The sequence below is a fragment of the Saccoglossus kowalevskii genome, chromosome 9, assembly GCF_978046115.1.
Source record: "Saccoglossus kowalevskii chromosome 9, keSacKowa6.1, whole genome shotgun sequence".
Lineage (NCBI taxonomy): Eukaryota > Metazoa > Hemichordata > Enteropneusta > Harrimaniidae > Saccoglossus > Saccoglossus kowalevskii.
The window spans coordinates 10,125,418-10,149,857 of record NC_140649.1 but is presented as its reverse complement, the minus strand read 5'-3'; the positions used below and the strand labels follow the sequence as shown (position 1 = coordinate 10,149,857).

Genomic DNA, 24,440 nt, shown 5'->3' with positions numbered 1-24,440 from the left:
TGTAGGATAAAAAAACTTAATTCCTTTAGTTTTTCCCAACCACCCCACTGAAACTTAATTGATAAATATTGATCATGGCGTCAGACTACATTCACCATTAAATACAAATTGATAATCGGACAGTAGTATGGCATAGCAGTTAGTTCTAGGTCCATGTCCTGACATTTGAAGTACATATTTACACTCGGATCAAACCATTGTTTCGTGTTGGATATTTTTTTGTTATTTTCTGTTATTTTTGTCCATGATTGGATAGAAAAACTACCAATACTCCAAGATTGTTTTGACTTCGTTAAAAATAAAATCGTTTTTGTTGGATGTAAACTTTTTTTAGGTCACCCCCCCCCCAATCCCCACAAACCCCACCCCCAAAACTAAAGCAAATGAGTTTTTTACCCGACATCGATCTTTTGACGTCGTCCCTAATGTGTCACTTGTTATAATACACGAAATAAAATACTGCATTCTTCAAATAGTATTGTTATTTTGTGGGAGAGCGGGTGTGAGAGATGTATGGTAGGTATAATTGTGCATGGCAGATGTCTGTGCGATGTGATTACATAAATAACATGGTCAATATCACGATTTGTCGTCTGCCCTCAGGCTGTTGCTCATGGCCACCATCCATTGTTGTGACATTGCCATCACAAACATGTGCTATTATTTAAATGTCCAAAGCTGCTGAAATGCAAATTTACATATTAATTAAACTCATGATTACGACAGTCAATCAGATTCGCGCAGTACAGGTCTACCTTCCTCTCGAATTAACGGTAATAGCTTGTCAACGGGGTACGATACGCTTGTGAAGAAATCTAGAAATTTGTAGCGATTTCGCGCTAGTTTTAGTCGCGCCTGCCGCGAGTCTCAACAACTCACTCGGCCTGCGCATATCTAGATTAATGTCACGTAAAATGCAATGCAACTGAAGGTTGCTGCCAAGTAGTCACTGTTTCATTGAAATCGGTCACGTGTTACAGCTACCGCCACTTTAATTGTAATCACGTACTTACAACACGTACCACGCATTACTGAGGTTATTTATAATTATATTATAGCATTATCGATACCAGTGAATTTCATGACGTCATTGACTGCAGATTATTCAAGACAATGATGTATTCCATTATTTAAGTATCAAATGAAGTACCATGAATATGAATACAATGTTGCTTTAGGAAACGAATAAAGGAGAAGATATTTATAAAGAAAAGCAATTGTGAGATAACAAGTATTTAATTCTTAAATCTGCATCAAATAATTGCAAATAACAACGGATTTCAATATCGAAATCCTACAATTTTGTGAGGACAAAATACACTGTATACTAAAGCGCGTTCGGTCGCGGCGCTCCACCTAGTACGCGCAATTCTAGATTCCGCTCTCCTGGTGGCCCCCCGACTAGGTCGCCCGATCGTGTGATGAACAACAGTCCCTCAACACCGGACTGACTGTGGATGAACTAAGGTTAAGCGGGGTTGATTTATTCAATGGCTCTTTATCGATAGCATAGAAGAAAATGTTAAAACGTTTTAACATTTTCTTCTATGCTATCGATAAAGAGCCATTGTTCGAAACGTCTAGCTATTTTTAATAGTTATTTAGGACTACGATCACCAAATATTATCTTCTATATATCATATTTATCAGTCCGAGCAGCGTGTATTAATTTAGAAACTACTATTGTGATCGAAGAAAGGTCGACGTGACTTGTATTTCCTTTGCGGCGACCCCTCGGTAAATGTCACTAGCCGGCCCGCAAGCTTTCTAGCCATGTTCGTTCGCTCGCTACGCCTCCAAGCTTTATTTGGCCTCAAAGTATTCATCAAAACACCGGCCTTCCGTAGCGTTCAACTATTACACAGGCTGTGGACAGTTGCCAATACCACTATCTTGATGGTTTGAAAACATTCATGGGATGGCAACGACACGAATACGTACATGTACCTAGGGTACGCACCCCTACGTACTCTGGCACACATTATTGTTTAATTAATTTTCTACTATCAAGTAATAGATATGCTTTATTAATTATAATATTCACGCATTCCTGAGCTGTTTAAAAAAAAAAAACTCTGCTTGGAGTAAAACACTTTTCAAATAAATATTGTCATCTAGCAACAAGGAACAGCTAAGACATGTGTTGATAAAAGGGCGTCGTTATTGTTTCGATTTGAAGTCAATTAAAAAGACAAAGTTTCAGGAAAATTGATAGACAGAGGTCTCGATATACATTATTTCAGCGCAACAGACACCATTGTCGTTAGAGGGCGCTGTTTATACGTGAAGATGGTGCAATGAAACATCACAGGTCTGTGAAATCGGTGTTGGTAATGTGTGCTTCACTTAGTGTCTCTTTCAAGGGCAAGGCAGTAATAGGACGTGGTCCTGTACATACACTTGACCGTCTTGGAAGTACAGCAGCCAGTGCTGTGGTTGGTCGCATGTGTTCACCACTGGAACACCGCCGACCCATCAGTAAATTTGTTGGGGGTGAAAGATAATCACTGGACCTCATCCTTGCGTATTTGCTGCCTGTGGCCGAAACATTGAGATTGTTTGATGGAAATCGACCCACGCCCCCGCTGGTGACATTCAACTGGAAACTTGTATCAAATAACGACTCGGAGCTGATTGACGCGAGACTTCGCATCTCCACCCACTTCTCGTGCAGGATCTCGCGTGAGCAGTATATTCTGTCCCTTGAACTATACACAGAGTCCTTGCTCGCCGATATATCGAAACTCTCGTGGACCCACTTGAGCTCTTCAATCCCGTCGTTAATTGCTAGGAGTTGGTACATGAGTTTGACATCCATCTCTCGAAGCGCCATCTACGGAGAGAAATGTAAAAAAGTTGAGAATGCGATGATTGCCGTCGTTGTTGTGGGAATATATAAGTTATTGTTGTCAAGTAATATCATTGAATATCTTTGAATGGTGGAACAAAACTAGTAACATGCATTTACAGTTGACAAATGATATTATCATTACTGGATCCTCTAACCTTCAGAATATTTTGAATTACATTATAATCATTGCAAAACAATATATATGATTATAGACAAGACATTTGTAAAATTAAAAAAAAAAAGTGTTTAATTTAGAAAAACGTCTTGACAGATTCAATGACAAATATGCCCTATTCAGAAACCGATGGGAACCACTAGCGCAATACTTAGCGGACTAGTTTGTATTTTCTAAGTAGCTGTTGGCGAACAGCAGTGGCTGTTTTTGTTTATTTTTTTTGTACTTGTCTATGTAAATTTATTTGTTGAATAAACAAAAACAAAACACAAAAATATATTCAAAGTTATGATTTTATTATAAGATTTGAGTCACTATATATAAATATGTTGCCATGGATGCAAAGAAGCTGCTACGTCGTTCGTATATGTTCCAGTTCTGTCACCTAGACGCGAACACCCCAATCAATGCCACTTTATAAAACTTCGCGTCCTATTGTACTTTGCTTGAGGCATAGCATGTCTCTCACACGCACAGCGGAAAAGCATTTACATGTTCACATGTGAACTTGAACTGCACACTTTGTTGTTGACTTGAAATTAACACCAACGTATTGAAATGAACTGGTTCAATAATCATTCAAGAATTCGTTTTCTGTGAAGCGAGACGTGTGCATAGTTTCGCACGCCAATGGCGGAAATAAGCACCCTAAAACGACGCTCGTATTACCAAATACTGGTTGAAGGTGATTATCGCTTTGTTGAAAGATAGCAAGATGTGTCATAATCCTAGAATGAATTTTACCTGCTAAAGAATTATCAGACGCGAAATACTCCATTATAGTACGACACGCCCTCTAGCGACGGGATGTTGTTCGCTGTTTTGATATTTTACGATGTTTTTGTCTTTCAGCAATAATAAATCTATTTTGATCGATTCGCTATATTCTGAATAATAAACGATAGGTATAATATCACCACAACCCCCTCCCCTCGCCAAGAACGCAACCATCACAAAATACTGTAAAAGGGTTTTAGTATTATTCACTGGGTTTTAATTTTGCTTATTTCGCTGACAGCAAAATGCGCTAAATTTAAACCCAGTGAATATGTAAAATTTAGCATAGAACACATTATTTAAATGGTAAAACCGTGAATTTAGAACCTTCTGAATATGTATGAAATGCTAAATCTGCGAAATTTAAACCCAGTGAAAATTATCCATTTTACAGTATAATATAAATAGTATATCGTTATTTTATAAATGTTATTATTATTTCTACGCACCAAGGTTGCAATTACACCATTGTCACGATAGAAATATAAATAGCTTTAGTTTCGTAATGGTAACCAATGCCAATATGTATTGTTATTGACTGTGATGTGTTTGCCGACTGAAGGCTAAGGTTATTATTGTCGTATATATATTTACCGATGCCCGGACATGTGTATCAGTATTAGCTTCGATGTGCTCACCAAGAAGCCCAAACGTGCGTGTATCATCACCTTCGATATGCTTCCCTAGATCCAGACATACTTTAACACAAGGTGAGTGTTTGGATTTATGGAGCAGTGAGCTTGGGAGTACCACAGCGCGCCGTATTATGTGGCGTGTAGGAAGCATGGCTATGTGTAGTCATGTGGAACTATTAAAACTAAAAAAAACACAGAAATAGCCATTTGGTGAGATAAATAAATTCTTTTACCGAGTTCCTTTTTAGGTATCTAGGGGGAGTTCATCGACAGTAAATGGGCTGACAATGTTCTCAACAACCAGTGTCATATCTTTGTAGGGCGGGTGATATTGATCTAACACTAACAGGTAATTTGCGGGTGTTAACCCAGAACGTTATCAAATACGCCATTGTGGTAATCCTCGTTCACATAGTAGATATTGACTTTTTGTAACACGAAATCTGGTAAAAAAAGTGCGTTGTCAGTTGGTGCAACTTGTGGATGTGTACAGTCAATTCATTCCAATTCACATTCGTCTCACAAGTCGATTCGTCCCAATTCACATTCATCCTAATGGACTTTCGTCCCATTGTTTTTTGGTTAGCCTTAATATCTAGTACAGGGTAACTTCCTTTATATATTGATAACAAGACGGTCATTCTTGATGCATATAAAATACAATCGGAAAGCACATGTCCTTACAACAATATTTACTGTGTTTCACGATATTCATAAATAAACAACTTTTACCGGCAATGTTTACCATTTTCAGCATATTAATTAATTAATTAATTAATTAATTAATTAATAATCTTGAAGTATGAATAACTTGATTTGACAATTGATTGGTTAACGTATGGTGGAATGTGATACAAAAATCGACTGGGATCCAGTCCACGGGGTGCAAACAAACGAATAGATGCAGTTTGTTGTTCGGATCTTGTTGCACATATTGAACGTTAGTGTCAGGCTAATCCAATAAATAAGACGAACTGACTTTGGGACAGATAATCTTGTGAAACAAAACGATTTTGAGACGAGTCAACCAATGAGACGAATCGAATTGGGACGAATGTCTACCGTTTTGGGGATACTAGTAATCTATCTGCTGCAGGACGAGACCAACAATCGACGAATGAAGTTCATTCGTTTATTTGACCTCCAGCAAATAGACTATCACAACACCAGTCTGGGCTTCCGTGGAACGAGCCTACAAGATGTCGTCCTGGAGCAGAATGGCGTGCACCAAAAACAAGTAAATTGGCCCCTGGAACAGCGTATATACACAATGTCTTTACTTACGTACTCATCGATGCGGAATGACACTGTTGTTATTATTGAACAACTAGTTAAAGTCTCCGTAAGACTAGATTAACCTCTTGAGTGCTACAACATTTTGTCTGTTTTATCTATACTTTTTGTTTTGATAGTTTTAGAAATTATAAATATAAATATTAGATTTCGTTCCAGTGTATCGGCACGTCGGAATTCCTTTGTATGTAAAAAAATATGTCAACGGATTTCACTTGTGTTTTTCTATGTAATTGTGTTTTGTGTGAGGTCTGGGGGGGGGGGGCTTTGCCGGACGAGTTATGGGATAACAATGATAACCATGTTTGAACAAGACTACTCATATTACTATGTTCAGTATTAATTCCTATTTAAACCAATGATGGAATTTGATGAAGTACAGTCCCTCTGGAGAGGGGGTGGATAAATATGCATTTGGATAAACTGTACAGAAATATGCGAAACAGTCATATTTCAGAAATATGTTCTAATCAGACGTGAATGATTTATTTAATCTGAAAATTCTTATCATAGAACTTTCAGCAGAAATTGAGTGTATTGCCAATTTCCTCTCATTAACATCTCTATCACGTAGTATTTCCTGTAATGAACATACTCGCTAATAAGAGTTCACTGACATGTAAAATACCTGTGTTCAAAATTGTATATCAACAACTGACGCAATGTATCACTTACGATATCTGCCTTCAGCTTTCTAAGTTTTCCATCCATGCCCATATTGTCTCCGTCCACTTGCTCGTTCATTGCATTCAACATAGTACACGGACCAATTTCGTCCCCGCTTTCGTTATAAGCCGTCGCCAAGCAGTCCGTTGTGGCGTGAGTTTTAAAATCGCGCGTATCGTCATCATCACCCCCAATTACAAACCCTTTCACTTCGGGTACACCATCGTCTACCTTTAACGCTTTGAGTAAGGTCGGTGGAATGACGCCTATTTTTTCTTCCACTTCTTTGATTAGTTCGTTCTTGTAACACTTGTCCGTTTCAATGTCCTGGATCCGAGTAGCTAACGTCTCCATCGTATCAAACAGCGGCAGAAACGTACTTATATACAAAATACGTTCACGCGATTGTAATAGACGGTGTCAGCCGAGGAACTATACAATGTCGACGTCTTTCATGAAATATCATCGGCATTGACTGTAATTGTGGCCACAGCAGTGCACATAAGTCAAGGTCGTTACCGTCGCTCAAGTTATCTCGCACTAGAAAGCGACTGACTATACAATGTTTTTGACGATTATAATGTTTCCAAATCACGCTCTACACGCACACTTTGAACTCGAACTGTTTTTCGCTAAACAAATAAATAAATTGCCGGTGGCTCTGAGTCGGTAGCGTACGGGTTCAGATATACTGTCAACACTGTGGATAGTGGGTGAACTATGCGCTGGTTGCATTAGTAGTCTCGCTCCAAATGAAACCTCCCGGGTACAGTTGAATAAAAGAAAGGGTCTTATTTCGCTCTGTCGTGTAAATTTGATTATGTATAGGATTCAAGAGCTGAACAAAAAAAATCAACACCATAAGGTGGTGGTTCTACACAATACTAGTATACTTTTGTTTAACCGAATCTGTTGACATTGCCATCTACACGCTTTATTGTTGTTTACGGACATTTAATCGCCCATAATTGACTTTCACGACGACAGTTACACAAGTAAGACAATAACTGCATCGATATCTATGACACAGGTATGCGCGATAGACAATGACATGTTACGGACTTCCAATCGATAAGCTTCATACTCTCATAGTTGAAGTATGCGAGTGGCGTACCGCTCTTTTGACCCCATTTTCACGATCTTTGGCAATTTTCGCAAAATTTAGGCCCTTTTTGGCGAAAATTGTTTAACCGCCTGAGAAGCACTGTTGCCCCAAATGCAGATGAGTACACCGCCGCACCTGAGCCGTGACCGTGACGTCATGAACATACAGTATTATATAATTGAGAGTGTCTAAATAACAGATAATGGTACCAGCAAACTGTTTGTGGCGGCCGGTGAAAACAAGCCATTTCACCTAGGACATCACGTAGCGCCTTTGAATGTCGTGTGTGCAAACGCAGCTAGATAGAATAGAACAGTTTTGAAATGTTTGTTTTTTTCTTCAGTTTTATAATTGAAAATTGTTTTCGATTGTCATCGGATTTGCATTTCTGCACCGAAAACCCGCGCGCGGTTTGACTTACTGACTATGATACTATACGTAAACGGAATGTAATGTGTTCTTATCTCGGTGACGGTGTTTTTATTGGGTGAGACAATGGGACGCAGTGTATTACAATCTACAATGTTGATAGTCACTCCAAACATAGTTCGTGATGGTAAATAACACGTACAATATAAACGACAGCCAGCGAAGCTACACTGGACTAAAAATGCACTGTATCCAGCCAGGGGAAGCGCGTCTCGAACACCAGACTGAGGGGGAATATTACTTGACTGTTGTTCTGTTGCTCTCTGAGATTCTGAGATGTGTGTGTGTGTGTGTGTGTGTGTGTGTGTGCGTGTGTGTGCGTGTGCGTGTGTTTGGTTGTCTTTTTCCAACTCAATTTTTATAGCATATTTTCAATTATTAGCAAATTAAATTAATAGTAAACAATATAACAATATCACAATATCATATTAAATAAACAGTATCACCTTTATTGTTATTTGATAAGTATTTTGTTTTATCGAATTTTAACGGTTCTCTGAGATCTTTAGAATGACAGCTAAACTGTATAGTTGTCGGGTGAGATTTCTCGCATCGTGATATGCAATTCGTAGTTCGAGAACTACGCTACCCCATCATGGCTAATATGTTTATTTTTTAGTTGTGCAGTACTGAGTAATAACATAAGGTTAAATACTATATAATTAATTCTCGTTGTAGTCGACCCGTGCCACGTCCACACTCATGCACTTGTCGTGTGTCACCGTGTTTTCAAATGACACTTATCTACCTTGAGGAGATCCACCATGAAATTGAAGAAGGGTTAACTTGAGGTCAAAGCTACGCATGGTTACCATCTAGTTCATTGTTGTACGTATTCTGTGCGATTCGTGTTTATGACAATAGATTTGGCTCCTTTGACGTTGTATGAGTGAAAATGGTCAAGCTAATACCAGTATTATACTCCGTTAAGTGTTAGGTGTTGTATGCTGTCATTGTGTTGGCGTCTTGTAAACGGTTGCACGTGACTACGTACAAACATTCTAGTCAGACAGTTAAACACGGCATCTGTGGATTTAAACTAGCAGCATTTGGCAGTTTTGGCGTGAATGGCGCCGTTTATTATAACCGCTATCGTTTTTTTGAACTCCACGAAACTGAGGACAAACAGAATTTCAAACACTGCAGTGTACCAGTATACCGATTCTCAGTTTTAGCTGACAATGAGGGCGCAAATCGTCAGAATTTGGAGTTTTTAGAATACAGCACGTTTATATGACAAGAACTGGGTGCATATCAGTTAACGTAACGAATCCATTTATTTTGCACACATTGAATACGTCGCAATCGTTTTAACTCTAGGTATGAATTCTAGGTGTATGAGACAGCACTTGTCGTAGTTGAACACCTTTTTGCTAGTTCGATCAAAGGACCAACGCTTCCTATAAAACACTGCCGTGTAAACAAGATAATTGAGTGTTATTTCATATGCTCTACACCAATACGCCATTATTAGAGGCGATAAGCGTCCGATGCTATGTCTGGGATTATAATAGGAGGCTTTTGTCAGAGCATGAACTTTGTGTTTCGAACTACTTAATGAGGCTGGAACGTGCAGAATCACCCAAGTGGAAATTTTCTTTTGCTGCTAGCTCAGTTCATACGAATAACGACATTCACGATAATACTGAACTCGGTTTCTAGGTGTTGACCGAAGTCTATAGTGGCTTGCACAAAGTTAACAGTGCAACCGCCGACATAGTCAAATCGAGGCCAGCGTCGCGTCTCAATTAATGGGAAACACCTTCCTCAAAGTTGCATTTTGCAAATCTGTGAGATTTCGTTCTCCTAACCAATATATCCGACGGAGTGCTTTCTTTATACGGATATGCATGCAAGACACAAACGTTTAGTGAAAATCATGGTCCTGGAGACCGGTTATCCACAAAACCCATCCCTTGAAACGAAAAAAATAACCTTGAAACAAACATACAAGAAAAAAACACATCTTATCATATATACACTAGTACAAAATCAAGACCAAATAGACATATCATTGTCGCATATCAAACAATATATCAACATAGCAATAATTCCTGGAAATATCAAAAAAGAACTTAACCAATGTCCACTTTCAAACATCATTGAATAACCCCTTGGGTGCCTCGCATACCCATTGCTAAGTGTTTACTAGTGACCATAAACGCAATGTATACACCGTTAAATGTCGAGATTACAGATGATTAATGAAAAATGAACTACAGAAAATGAATTTAAACAGACCCTTTAAGTTAAGCTCGATTTGTAAAGATTAGACACTCATTGAATTGGAGGCTTTGTTGGTATGTGAGTCTCCAGTACTCTTAAAATAAAAAGGGCGAGAAAGTGAAGGAACGATATATACTTTTAATATATCCTATTGTTTATATTTCTTAAAGTATTTTCCTGCAGCCTGTGCTAGTATAGCTAGCGTGGTCGCTTGGTAACCTTGTTACGGTATCATTATATTGGTAGCCATTGTAAACATCACTAGACTAGACGCATTTAGCCGGGAACAGCCACTGGTGGCGCTGTATACAATCGAAACCTATTGAGGCTTGCCTACGCTCATTCAGTTGTTAAATTTGGTGACCAGTTTAGTATAATAAAAAAAATTGCATGCTCAGCAAAATATTTGTACACACTCCTTCCATGTCATACTCTGTAATATGCAATTACAATTCTGGTCCCAAAATAACTCTGGATTTCGAGCCCCTCAACGGTGTTTATTATTACTATAATGCGGCACATATAGAGGCTCACCTGGGACTGGGGCCGGGGCCGGGACCAAGTCACAGTAGTACAGCGACAGAAGGCAGGGAGTGGACATTCTTCGTCATCATAATGCTTATCTTCGAGTGATTGCATACACCACAATTCACTCTCTGGCAGTGCTATATCGTGGAGCTAACCTACTTTGTTGTGTCAAGGCGTCACAGTCTCTCTGCACAGTCCGCTTTCAGATATTTTGTAAACAAATAAAGAATTTTACATTCCGTTAATATACTTCGCATGGAATCCACTGATGTCGGAAAAATGACTATGTCGCAGATTGAATTTGTTGCTGATTATTTAACCGCGCTCAACAGAACGGAGCGATTGTGTGCAAATCAATTACTTTTACACGAGTGACTAAGTTCCTCTGATTAAAAAAATAATTACATCTTAGAAGCGGAGACCAAATGCATGGCACTTTTTTGTTCTGGAGAACGTGGCAATATTGAACAGTGTCGATACATGTCAATCGCTGACGAATAAGACCAACTCTTTTACAGAGCTACATTTTATATACATTTAGCATAAATGGCTATTCACCTCGAAGAGAATCGCTATGTCTCTGAAAACAATGTAGCTGTCAGTAGAAAAGTAATATAATAAATCTAGCAACCTAGAATTGAGTAAAACATGGTAGCGATTACTAATAACGGTGAGCAATTTGTTTGGAGGAAATGAAATTAAGGTTACGGCGACGAGATCCCGCATTCGAAATTATTGTTATTGGAATATGTGGGTTGCATGGGTTCAACGACCTCATCAAGTAAAAGTATAACCATCGTATGACTCAGTGTATTATGTGATTTGAATGATAAATGCCATTTATCAATTTATGAGTCGCCAGGCAACCAAGTGATGATAGAGATAACTTCTCGCATACCCAGGTTCATTTGCATTCCAAATGATAGATTGCATAATTTCGCAAAATAATTGTTCGTATAAAAACAATTGTACACTGCGACTTCTTAGTAAATTAATATAATTTACCTCACTCCAGTGAGTGATTATTGTGAAATATGAATGTACTGACAGCATACGAAAAGGATGCTAAATAGATTGATTTTTGAATAACTGATGAATGCGATCAATTAGACATGCCCGCACTAGTAGCTGGGGAGTAAATGATAAGTCGTGTTTTTCATGATTCAAGGCCACAAGGGTAATATCGTCGCCTTCAGGTAATCATTTGTCAACTATCCGAGACCTTATTATTATCACCGTGAATTTTAAATTATGTGACACGAATACTGTTGAATTGAATAGTTTTATCGATTTTCTTGTTGAAACACAAGGAGTACACTTATTAATATTGCAAATTTGTCAACTAATAAACTGGAACTTGGTGGGTCTGTAAATTTTAATATTGAGTCGTTTGTTTATGAACAGCGAGAAAAGGGCGGTAGTTTGACCCGCACTCACGTCATTTTTTTATCTTCACGTTTATCAGATAATCTAGAGCCACAAATACGAGCATTTGAGTGTTTAAAAGCGAGGTGAAGAAAAAAGAACGAATATTCTTATTTCTGGCGAGTGAAAATGACTAAACTAAGCTTAGACATTTTCACACTTCCAATAATAGTGTAGTTCATTTCGGGGGCTTTTTACATTTGTGATGATGTCATTTACTATTTGATTTCAATTTTGGAGCAGTTGACACATGCATGTAAAACAGCTCTGTTTGTTGTCGTCAATGGAATTGTTAATTATAGTACGAATCATATATGTTACGTATATTTCATAACATTCAAGAGAGTAATATTGGAGATATAGACAGGGAGTGCAATTTATCGCATTTTCGTTTGAGTAAGATTCAACATTAAAACAAGTCCGCCATCATAACGTGTAAACCTTCATGGTTCCGTATTTGAAAAATCAAAGTCACTCACCGTACCCATCACTCTCGTTTCACTCAATCCTCGGGGGCGGACATCCGGGCATTTTCTACCGCCTGGCACCCTCGCGGTGAAAACAAAGACAAAAAACTCGCAGAAAACGGTACTTTGCGATGGTTGTTGAGAGTCCCCTGAACAGTGTAATAAGATTAGCCCTACGTGTGTAACATATATGAATTTGGTTGTTCAGGATTACTTCAAAGTTGAGTTTGTGTTGTTTTCTCGAGTTTTCACCGGCTCCACCGGCGTTCCACAGCAGCGCGCACAAAGCCCGTAGAAATACGTGGTACAGTGGTGCGCGTCTTAGCAACGTAGAACGTCCGTGACGTAGCTCCGCCCCCGAGGATACCCAAATATGGTGATATAAACACAACTACACAATGTAGTTGTAACTCAATGTTTTGTGTCACATTATATAGTTACCGTAAATGTTTAATCTAACAGAACTAGTAATGAACACATTACAATAAAACGCACTATCACAAAATGACAATAATCACATATATTATCGACAACAAATACTCGTAGTGACCGACAGTGTGTTGCACTCAATGCAATCTGGAAGACGAAGCTACAAAATGAATTTATTGGAATTTGAAGTGACTGCTCCCAAATCTGCTTGAGAAATGAATCTTTCTGGTGAAGTAAGTCTTAGATCATAAATAACATAGAAATACACCAATCTCTAAATGTTAAACATAACAACAGAAAATAGTAGGAAATTATAAACTTCGCATTCCAAGATCCATCCCCGTACACAAGTGATTCATACTGAAAAAAATATTGCGTTCAATATGCTACATACAGGGGAAAACGAAAAGAAATTTTATAAATGTCTCATTATGTAACATGTTATTGCATTTTTTATTTGTTGTTGGTCGAAATTCAATTGCGGATAATAAGTTATGTTAGTTTATGTGATCACTTAATCGCGAAATAACAGTTCTCATGAATAAAATTCTTGTATATTTATGAAAAAATTATCGAAATGTTATCTATTTAATAATAATTTAGCTGATTATTCGCGGTCAAATACAAAGAAACGCATGGCGAAACCGAAAACTCACAATTGAACGAACGCCAAGAAATTACCAATCTCGCGAAAAAAACACAAAAAAAACAACATTTGGGATATTCTTGGGAACTTCTACAGCCTAATGTTCTAAGCAAGTATTAAGACGACAATTTCGCAACTGTCATCTTTTATATCTCAGCTATCAAATATGTTGCCATAAGTACTTGTTTAGATACCACGTGGAGAGAATACCTGATTACGATTAAACTGTTTCCTCTATGGTTACCTGAAACAAAGCAACATGCAATTCCCGACGAAACAATATAATGTAAGATTTTAACACCAAGAACAACTCGTTAAACGTGTCACAACTGTGCATTGATGTGTCTTCCTATACCAGACACAGATACTATTGGTATAAATTAAAATTAATAACAAGTTATGATTGATGAATCAATATAAAAACTACATATTGAATAAAATATCCCCCCCCTTCTGTCCCAAAAAATTACACGCAACATTTGCAAAGATACTAAAAGCTTATGAAGAAAACAAATTCAACACAATTTTACAGTCATCTATATTATTGTGCCAAATTTTAATTTCACTATAATATTCGTTCAAGCAAACTGATAGTATACAGGGACGAATAAACGCATAACGAGGACTGCTGGCATCACGATCAATATTCCTGTCATCTGAGAACATTCACTCCGTTCACATCACACTCTGAACACATTACCGATCTGGAATGAGCAATAATAATTACAATAAGTATATTAATAATATATCATCATGATTCGAAAATATATATATTCACTAAAAATGAATGTTTGAATTGAAAACAATCTTCGTTAATGATATCATGTACATGACTAATTACACCAATAAAGCTGTCAGTGTAGTGACAGCTACCTAATTTTCTGTAATAATAATATAATATATATATATGGGCACGATATTGACATGGATGTGATTTGAATATATAGCGTACATTATTTTTTAATTGAAGGTGCCATTCCCATGAGCTTACAGTGCGTTTTATTTGTATGGTCGAATTACTAGTAAACCATTTCGTACGTTGTTGTTACGCTGCTGAGAGAGGGGCACTTTTACCGGATTGTTTGCTAGTTTCCGAAGTTTTATCTGACTATGCCCAAATCAACCCCTCGTTATTTTTGTTTCCTTTTTTTTCTTCGTCTTAGAATCGAGGACTCTGGCCGACGCACAATTCGTTAACAACCACTTATATATATTTTTGTGAAAACTCATTGTATTAATTAATCCTTTGACTGGTAATGATTTACATTTATTTGCAAACACGGGTGCGCTATGAAGACCGTACCGCACGCGCACCTAAACGCAACGCTATTTTACGTAATATGAGCAATACCTACTTGTTCATGACGTCAACCTCTGTTCTTTGTCAGTATATTGCTGAGTAAAGCACTCCTTCGACAATAAAAGTCGACGCAGTATAAACCTTTCTGACAGTCTTCGTCGTCTGAACAGAAAATCATGTGTTGAATTTTTGGTTCCTCGCAATAAAAACCTTGGCACATATAGCGATACGAACAGTCCTTGTCTGAGGTGCAATAGGTGCGCTGATTCTGAAAAGGTGGAAATATTTTTTGTTAAAATATATTTAAATTTTTGGAACAAAAAATATTCTTAGTATCAAAACCGCAATTGGAAGTCGATAATAATTATTGTAAACGGATTACATAAATAAACGATGGCAACAGATTCTTGTTTTTTTAACATCTCTGAACCAATTTGTAATATCTTTAATGGTCAGATCCCTCGGTGCTATGCGCGAGTAACCGTCGAAGAATTTGGTGTTAATGTCGTGTCATGATGATATACGATTGCGCCTATGAGAACATAAACCCACAGCGTCCGCGCTATAAGCTTATGAATACACCACTCCTGAGTGCGATTGATACTTGAACGCATTGCACCACGAAGTGAAATACCGTGATCTGCGAATATTAGCGAGTATATCAACTGAAGTTACCAGTACTCTATATCTAGCTTTAACCTAAAATATAAGGCATAAAATTATTTGATATATATTACTAGTTTTACTGAAGATGTATTTTTTTTTATTTATCCGTTGTTGATCTCTCGAGACGCATAATGACGGCACTTTCCCGTTCCTTGCAAATAATCGATCCTCGCATCTTCATCCAGATAATGGAACAGTCGTGTAAGACGGTCGGTACAATTCTGACATTTTAATTTCTTAAATGGTCTCGGGATAAGCGACTTTGTTTAATAAATATGTGTATGTGTGTCATGTTTTTTTTTTTAATCCGCACACTGTTCTATATATACATAGTTCGTCTTTAGTAATGTGATAACTTCGTGACGAAGAATATATAAAGAAATACAAACTGTATGTGTTTAGCTAGTAATTGAATAATACTCACATATGTGTAACCGTGGACACCGGCTAGCACGGAGACAACAAGGCAGAGTATCGACAGACGCATCTTGTGCTGGATTGATAAATGACGACGGTACACGGTTGCACTTCTTATAAATATTATGTCTTAATATATGCTGGGAGCGCTATTTTATAATACAGTGATGGGTCCACCCAAGCGTAGTTTTATTTCTACAAAGGAAACAATTTAAATCCACAGTCGTCAAGTCTACATTGCATCTCAGTTGTGGGGTTGCTGTGCGATGATGGGACACTGGGTGTATGTCGAAAAAATGACCAAATGCCTGCATGACATATCCGGTGCGTATGAGACTATTGGATTATTGTGAATTTAAATAGTTTTTTTGATGTGACTAGGAAAGCCACATGACTTTTCAAATGTACGCGTTCATTTTGTGTAATCCCCCCCCCCCCGCTTCACACTCATTATCAACCATTCGGCGCAGGCCCCTTTCTTGCGCTTTTCTTGAAATGGTTCCTTCCAACAAACATCAACTATGTGTTGCCCTGGCAACGGAAAAGTAGGCATCGGGATATTGAGTTTGGTCCCTGAACTCATTAAAGTCAAGTATTTTTTTAAATAGATGCAATTATAAATATCTATAAGAGAATATGGAATTGGTGGTGTAAGTATGATTGTATATTTCGAATGGACTTGGTTGAGTTATAAAATGTGATCGTAATACTTCCGGCGCCAGTGTGATATGATTGCTTTGCAATACTGAACGGATATGAATATTACTTACTCAATTTGATAGCACTGAATTGAAAGCATCGTTCACTGATCGTTACATCCCACATCAGGTGTGCATTTATATAAACACACTCACTGTAACCATGCACACAATCACACTTGTTTACGCTTGACCCTATTCCTCCATATGCCTTAATTATTAAACTCACGCTGCTCAGTCATGTTCCGCTCACCCGTATATTGCTTACTCCCTGTACTTACTCATATCCCGATCACCCATGTCTTACTCGTTCGTGACCTGTTCATTCAGACTGCTCATCCAGCTTTTCTGACTGCTTATATCATTCTTGTTCACTGCTCACTCGTGGCCTGAATACCCATATCCCTCTCACTCGCACCCTGCATACTCATATTCCGCCCACTCGTGCCATGTATACTCATATCCACCTCACTCGTACCCTGCATACTCATACCCTCTCACTCGTACCCTGCATACTCATATCCTCTCACTCGTACACTGCATACTCATATCCCCCTCACTCGTACACTGCATACTCATATCCACCTCACTCGTACCCTGCATACTCATATCCCCCTCACTCGTACCCTGCATACTCATATCCTCTCACTCGTACACTGCATACTCATATCCCCCTCACTCGTACCCTGCAAACTCATATCCTCTCACTCGTACACTGCATACTCATATCCCCCTCACTCGTACCCTGCATACTCATATCCTCTCACTCGTACACTGCATACTCATATCCACCTCACTCGTACCCTGCATACTCATATCCTCTCACTCGTACACTGCATACTCATATCCCCTCACTCGTACCCTGCAAACTCATATCCACCTCACTCGTACCCTGCATACTCATATCCTCTCACTCGTACACTGCATACTCATATCCCCCTCACTCGTACACTGCATACTCATATCCACCTCACTCGTACCCTGCATACTCATATCCCCCTCACTCGTACCCTGCATACTCATATCCTCTCACTCGTACACTGCATACTCATATCCCCCTCACTCGTACCCTGCAAACTCATATCCTCTCACTCGTACACTGCATACTCATATCCCCCTCACTCGTACCCTGCATACTCATATCCTCTCACTCGTACACTGCATACTCATATCCACCTCACTCGTACCCTGCATACTCATATCCTCTCACTCGTACACTGCATACTCATATCCCCTCACTCGTACCCTGCAAACTCATATCCACCTCACTCGTACCCTGCATACTCATATCCTCTCACTCGTACACTGCATACTCATATCCCCCTCACTCGTACACTGCATACTCATATCCACCTCACTCGTACCCTGCATACTCATATCCACCTCACTCGTACCCTGCATACTCATATCCTCTCACTCGTACACTGCATACTCATATCCCCCTCACTCGTACACTGCATACTCATATCCACCTCACTCGTACCCTGCATACTCATATCCCCCTCACTCGTACCCTGCATACTCATATCCTCTCACTCGTACACTGCATACTCATATCCACCTCACTCGTACCCTGCATACTCATATCCTCTCACTCGTACACTGCATACTCATATCCCCTCACTCGTACACTGCATACTCATATCCACCTCACTCGTACCCTGCATACTCATATCCTCTCACTCGTACACTGCATACTCATATCCCCCTCACTCGTACACTGCATACTCATATCCACCTCACTCGTACCCTGCATACTCATATCCCCCTCACTCGTACCCTGCAAACTCATATCCACCTCACTCGTACCCTGCATACTCATATCCACCTCACTCGTACCCTGCATACTCATATCCCCCTCACTCGTACCCTGCATACTCATATCCACCTCACTCGTACCCTGCATACTCATATTCACCTCACTCGTACCCTGCATACTCATATCCCCTCACTCGTACCCTGCATACTCATATCCACCTCACTCGTACCCTGCATACTCATATCCCCTCACTCGTACCCTGCATACTCATATCCACCTCACTCGTACTCTGCATACTCATATCCCCCTCACTCGTACCCTGCATATTCATATCCACCTCACTCGTACCCTGCATACTCATATCCACCTCACTCGTACCCTGCATACTCATATCCCTTCACTCGTACCCTGCATACTCATATCCACCTCACTCGTACCCTGCATACTCATATCCCCTCACTCGTACCCTGCATACTCATAACCACCTCACTCGTACCCTGCATACCATATCCACCTCACTCGTGCCCTGCATACTCATATCCCCTCACTCGTACCCTGCATACTCATATCCACCTCACTCGTACCCTGCATACTCATATCCCCTCACTCGTACCCTGCATACTCATATCTACCTCACTCGTACCCTGCATACTCATATCCCCCTTACTCGTACCCTGCATACTCATATCCCCTCACTCGTACCCTGCATACTCATATCCACCTCACTCGTACCCTGCATACTCATATCCACCTCACTCGTACCCTGCATACTCATATCTCCCTCACTCGTACCCTGCATACTCATATCCCCCTCACTCGTACCCTGCATACTCATATCCCCCTCACTCGTACCCTGCATACTCATATCCCCCTCACTCGTACCCTGCATACTCATATCCACCTCACTCGTACCCTGCATACTCATATCCACCTCACTCGTACCCTGCATACTCATATCCACCTCACTCGTACCCTGCATACTCATATCCACCTCACTCGTACCCTGCATACTTATATCCCCTCACTCACTCCTACCCTGCATACTCATATCCACCTCACTCACTCCTACCCTGCATACTCATATCCACCTCACTCTTACCCTGCATACTCATATCCCACTCACTCACTCCTACCCTGCATACTCATATCCACCTCACTCGTACCCTGGATACTCATATCCCACTCACTCACTCCTACCCTGCATACTCATATCCACCTCACTCGTACCATGCATACTCATATCCCCCTCACTCGTACCCTGCATACTCGTGTCCCCCTCACTCGTACCCTGCATACTCATATACCCCCTCACTCGTACCCTGCATACTCATAGCCGCTCACTCGTACCATGCATACTCATATCCCGTTCACTTGTACCCTTATACTCATATCCCGTTCACTTGTACCATTATACCCATATCCCACTCACTTGTACCCTTATACTAATATCCCGTTCACTTGTACCCTTATACCCATATCCAACTTACTCCTATCCTGTATACTCATATCTTTCTCACTCGTACCCTGCATTCTCATATCCCACTCACTCCTATTCTGTATACTCATATCTTGGTCACTCGTACCCTGCATACTTATATCCCCTCACTCGTACCCTGCATACTCATACCACCTCACTCCTACCCTGCATACTCATAGCTCCCACACTTGTAGCCTGCATACTCATATCCCGTTCATTTGTACCCTTATACTCATATCCCGTTCACTTGTACCCTTATACTCATATCCCGTTCACTTGTACCATTATACCCGTATCCCACTCACTTGTACCCTTATACTCATATCATATCCCGTTCACTTGTACCCTTATACCCATATCCCACTCACTTGTACCCTGCATATTAATATCCTGCTCACTCGTATCTTGCTGACTTGTATCTTGGTCACTCGTATCCAGCTCCCCGCGTCTTATTCACTCGCGTTTAGTTCCGTACCATCTCCTAAGTATCATGTCCAATCGTATCCTGCTCACCTAATATATAGGAATAAATATTGTTCCTTACTGTATTCACAGCAGACGTACTATTAACCGAAAACAACAACAACAAAATTGCCTGTGTGCTACAGTCCTGACCAATTACATCCATTATGCGTAACCCATAGTTTTAACAGCTTAATTTGTCTCTTGATGAGAATCGTGACAAATCTGATTTTCAGAACACCCACGTCAATAAACATGGGCGTTCTAATGGGTCGAATAATTATACGATCTAATCATAACATGCCCCTTTGTATTGTAGTTTATTCATACCTTACATACCCAATGTTATTTAGTATACCGATTATCCTGGTTACACTATCCACTGAACACTAGAGACGTGTCTGAATAAAGTTCCAAGTTCCAGTTACACTAAATAAAGCTCCCGTTAATTGAACATGGTAATTTTGGTAGGGGGGTGGGGGTGGCAGTCAGATTTTTGATTTTAATTTTTTGAAAAATGTTTAGGTCGTTCATGTTTTTGATATGCGTGTAATACGGATTAGGCTAATAGATTGACAGACCCCAGAAAAAAAAGTCGTGAGTGAACCCCCTTTGTAGAAGAGGAGGGTAGGTGCTTGAAACTTTAACTGCAGCTATTAATTATATCGTCAAAGTAGAGTATTGTGTCATGGTATTTTCACTAGTACTAATCTCACAGATGTGTGACGAATATACCATTCTTATGAATAGCGCCCGCTAGTGATAGGGAGCTTATGTGACGTCACGGTGATGAATTTGTTAATGTAAGAATCCTCGGGTGATGACAGGATACAGAAGCGACAACAGCTATTTGATAGTTGAACAGATTTATTGAAACACTAATATAGTCAAGAAAGTGATCGAATTATATAAATCGATAAATATCAATGGCAGTTAAGAAACGCTATGACTGGCTACATTTTACATCCGGTCATATGGGATTGGTTACATAATTGAGATGTATGATTTGGTGAGAAGCCGGAGGTCATCGTCTGTGATTAATTGGTCTTATTAGGGAGACATGTGATTGGGTGAGAGATTGAAGGTCGCATCCGAAATTGTCACCAAGCTCGGTGATTTTGATTTCCAACAAATGCCGCTCTAACCGACAACTGTGTTTGCTTGTGCAGTCACTTGTCATGTAGAAATCAAATTTCTCCCAAACGCTATATATCAAAACGATATCGGTGATTTGCAATGCATTCGTGTCACCATTTCATAAGCGTTCCGTCACTCTAGAGAGCGCCAATCATCGGAAATATATTACTTGCGAATAATTGGACTACAGGTAACCGAAGGAATCATTTGGTTTAAAGCGCGGTAGTCGTCGCGCTGCGCATGTTCGACATTTGTGTTGATAAACATTGATTTTCCTACAATCCAATGCGCTCTTCAAATGGAAATCACAAGTATGAGATTTGACCTGGGCGCGACTTGCACTGATTACCGCCGGTGACTCCTTCGATACCTTCCAATCACATGTGATTACCTAAAAATAAAGCTTGGACACGTGTCAGTTCGTACTCGTTGATCTGCGCAACAGTCAAAGTCGCGATCTTTGTTTATATGAGACCCATATATCTCGCACATGCGCAGCGCGACGACTACCGCGCTTTAATGAGTTTTTTTAAATCAGTTATGTCAGACTAAACGAGAAAAATATACAATAATTTGCTTTTTTCAAACGTAGGTGGCGCTATCACATGAATACAAACGATTGATGACCAAGGCCCAGCCCAGCTTTCTTTGTCCCGCAGAAACAAACAAAAGGTTTACTGGTTTTTCAATAAAGAACAAAAAAGACACCTTTATTTTATTGCCACGAGCCTGAGCACCAGAAAGGCAACTACCCTACTGTTTCCTCTACGATTTCCTTTTCAAACGTTTTCCCAAAAAAATCGCCGTTGATGAAACATTAAGATAATAGTTTATTTAGGATCTATATTTATATCAGGGAAAGCGTGTATCATAGTTAGATGAAAACAATTGTTTCGAAATCGAGGTTTACGTAATTTTCGTCATTTGCGGTTTAATTGGCCCAGGCTGCTTACAAAAACACTACTACTTTTTTCTGGAGAATCGATGGTATTGTCAGATATAACACGATTATTTATATGGTTTACAACTTTTCCAGACATATCATATTATAAAACAATTGTTCCGATACACCATGAAACTAGTTTCACGCTATTGTGTGATTTTTTTTATTTTCGAAAGCATGTCACAACAAACTCAACTCTGTTTCAAGTTCGCCACGAAAACCGATTGGAAGATCCTGCCGATTTCAAGTGTATACTTTATTTTACTAGCTCAGTTTACTTACCTTACCAACATTCGATATTAGAGTACGGAATGACCTCGTGGGATATATTCGTCAGAGTTTTCCCAAGATCGAAAACGATCGAGCCGCCAACAAAAATCGGCCTCTTTGCACCAAGTAACCAATTCTATAATTACCGACAAGTATGCTAGTCTCAATGAAAATAGGTCGTTAAAAAAGCCCAAGAAGTGTCTATTATTTCCGAGAACTGAATTACTTTCTTTAAACTACTTACTACTTTTCTAAAGGGTTCAATAACAGCACACTGTTTCAACCGCAACATTGGGCAGGTTATGTTCGCTACAATTCATATTGAATATTGTACTATATCTGTCATTGTTATCCAACTCTGCTTGTTTAAGTGTTTGTTCGTAAGCTTGATGTGCTATGGAATTAGATCTAGTTTGTATGATACATGTATGGGACACTGTCTCCCGATAACAGCGGCGATTCAGGCGACCCCTGACCCTCCTAAGAAACCCCATGAATCTAAAACAAATCTAGTAAGAAACAGCGTTCTAACACTATTTATACTGAGAAAAAAGAAAGAGTCGTCCAAATAGATCAGCTCTATTTTTTATTGTTAATTTTGCTTATATTGAAGACTAGTTTTTTGTTATTATTTTCCGGAATTTATTTTTTTATATCGTATCTGGGTCGATAAAGACGTATGATTGTCCTTTTTAAATAGAGCCTAAACATACATCGGATTTTATTCAGATTACTCTTTGGAGGTTTCTTCAGACTTTTTGAAGCTTGTTATCATGATGCTAAATCCGACGATTCTCTAGGAGAAGGGTCACGTGGTAGCATGCGATAGGGGAGATAACAAGGGAACTTTTACAGCATATGCTCTGGCAGATAATAAAGCTGCTAATATAGGCAAAAGTGCACCACATTCATGCATTAGTACTCCGAGCCCAGTGGTACAGGTCGCTGCTGGAGACAAAGTTAGTATGATGAAATTGTTTTCACGTATCTGTTAATCGACTTAATTAGCTGATTATTAGCGAATGGCTGTGTTATATCTGTCATCGTTTAGGCAGGCGAGGTCCTGGACGGAACTCGACTCAGTGATTTGGAACTAATTACGAGATAACCGTCGCTATTCGGACTACTATTTCTGACAGTTAGTATTCGTGGTTATTAATGTAGTGAACGATTAATCAAAAGATATGACGTGTTCAGTACTTAGTGTGATTGGCTGTATGATTGAAGGCCACGCCTTAGAGTCTTAATACTGCTTTGTAATTGGTTAAGGTTTTGAAAATGAATAAAGAGAGTTTGAGTTGGTCTTGGCGAGTACACCACGAGAGACGCACTCTTGGAGAGTCCTGTAGAGTCTTGGGCGAGTCTTGGGTCAGCCTTGCGATAGTCTTGGGGACTTCTCCCCAGGGCGCTGTGTCTTATAGAGTGCTCGATTGACCGACTAAGACGAGAGTTGAAACGTATTTTGCTGCGTGTGTCTTATTTGACTGTAAAGCTTAAGTGACTTTCCCGATCCCGCACCTCAAGGGGACGCGATAGAGAGACGAGACGAGATTCCCCCCTGACAGTGTCGAGAACACCAGAGAGAAGAACCCCCCCCCTGATATTAGCATGGAACAAACAAAGTCTACCTGGTATACATCTTCATGTGGTGGATGGACG

General features: G+C 39.6%; 1 protein-coding gene and 1 long non-coding RNA gene across 2 annotated transcripts; both read right to left on the bottom strand.

Annotated features, from left to right (window-relative positions):
• Nucleotides 1–2,040: 2,040 nt before the first annotated feature.
• LOC144351301 (uncharacterized) lies at nucleotides 2,041–6,801 on the bottom strand. The gene is made up of 2 exons (XM_078009013.2): nucleotides 6,407–6,801; nucleotides 2,041–2,833 (listed from the first exon to the last, which is right to left on the bottom strand). Exons 1-2 carry the CDS (start codon nucleotides 6,749–6,751, stop codon nucleotides 2,306–2,308), a joined length of 873 nt encoding a protein of 290 aa, XP_077865139.1. The 5' UTR covers nucleotides 6,752–6,801; the 3' UTR covers nucleotides 2,041–2,305.
• Nucleotides 6,802–14,189: 7,388 nt separating this feature from the next.
• Nucleotides 14,190–16,183, bottom strand: LOC144351310 (uncharacterized). The gene is made up of 3 exons (XR_013420413.1): nucleotides 16,043–16,183; nucleotides 15,008–15,220; nucleotides 14,190–14,356 (listed from the first exon to the last, which is right to left on the bottom strand). It is a non-coding gene; the product is annotated as an uncharacterized LOC144351310 (long non-coding RNA).
• Between the last annotated feature and the right edge of the window lie 8,257 nt (nucleotides 16,184–24,440).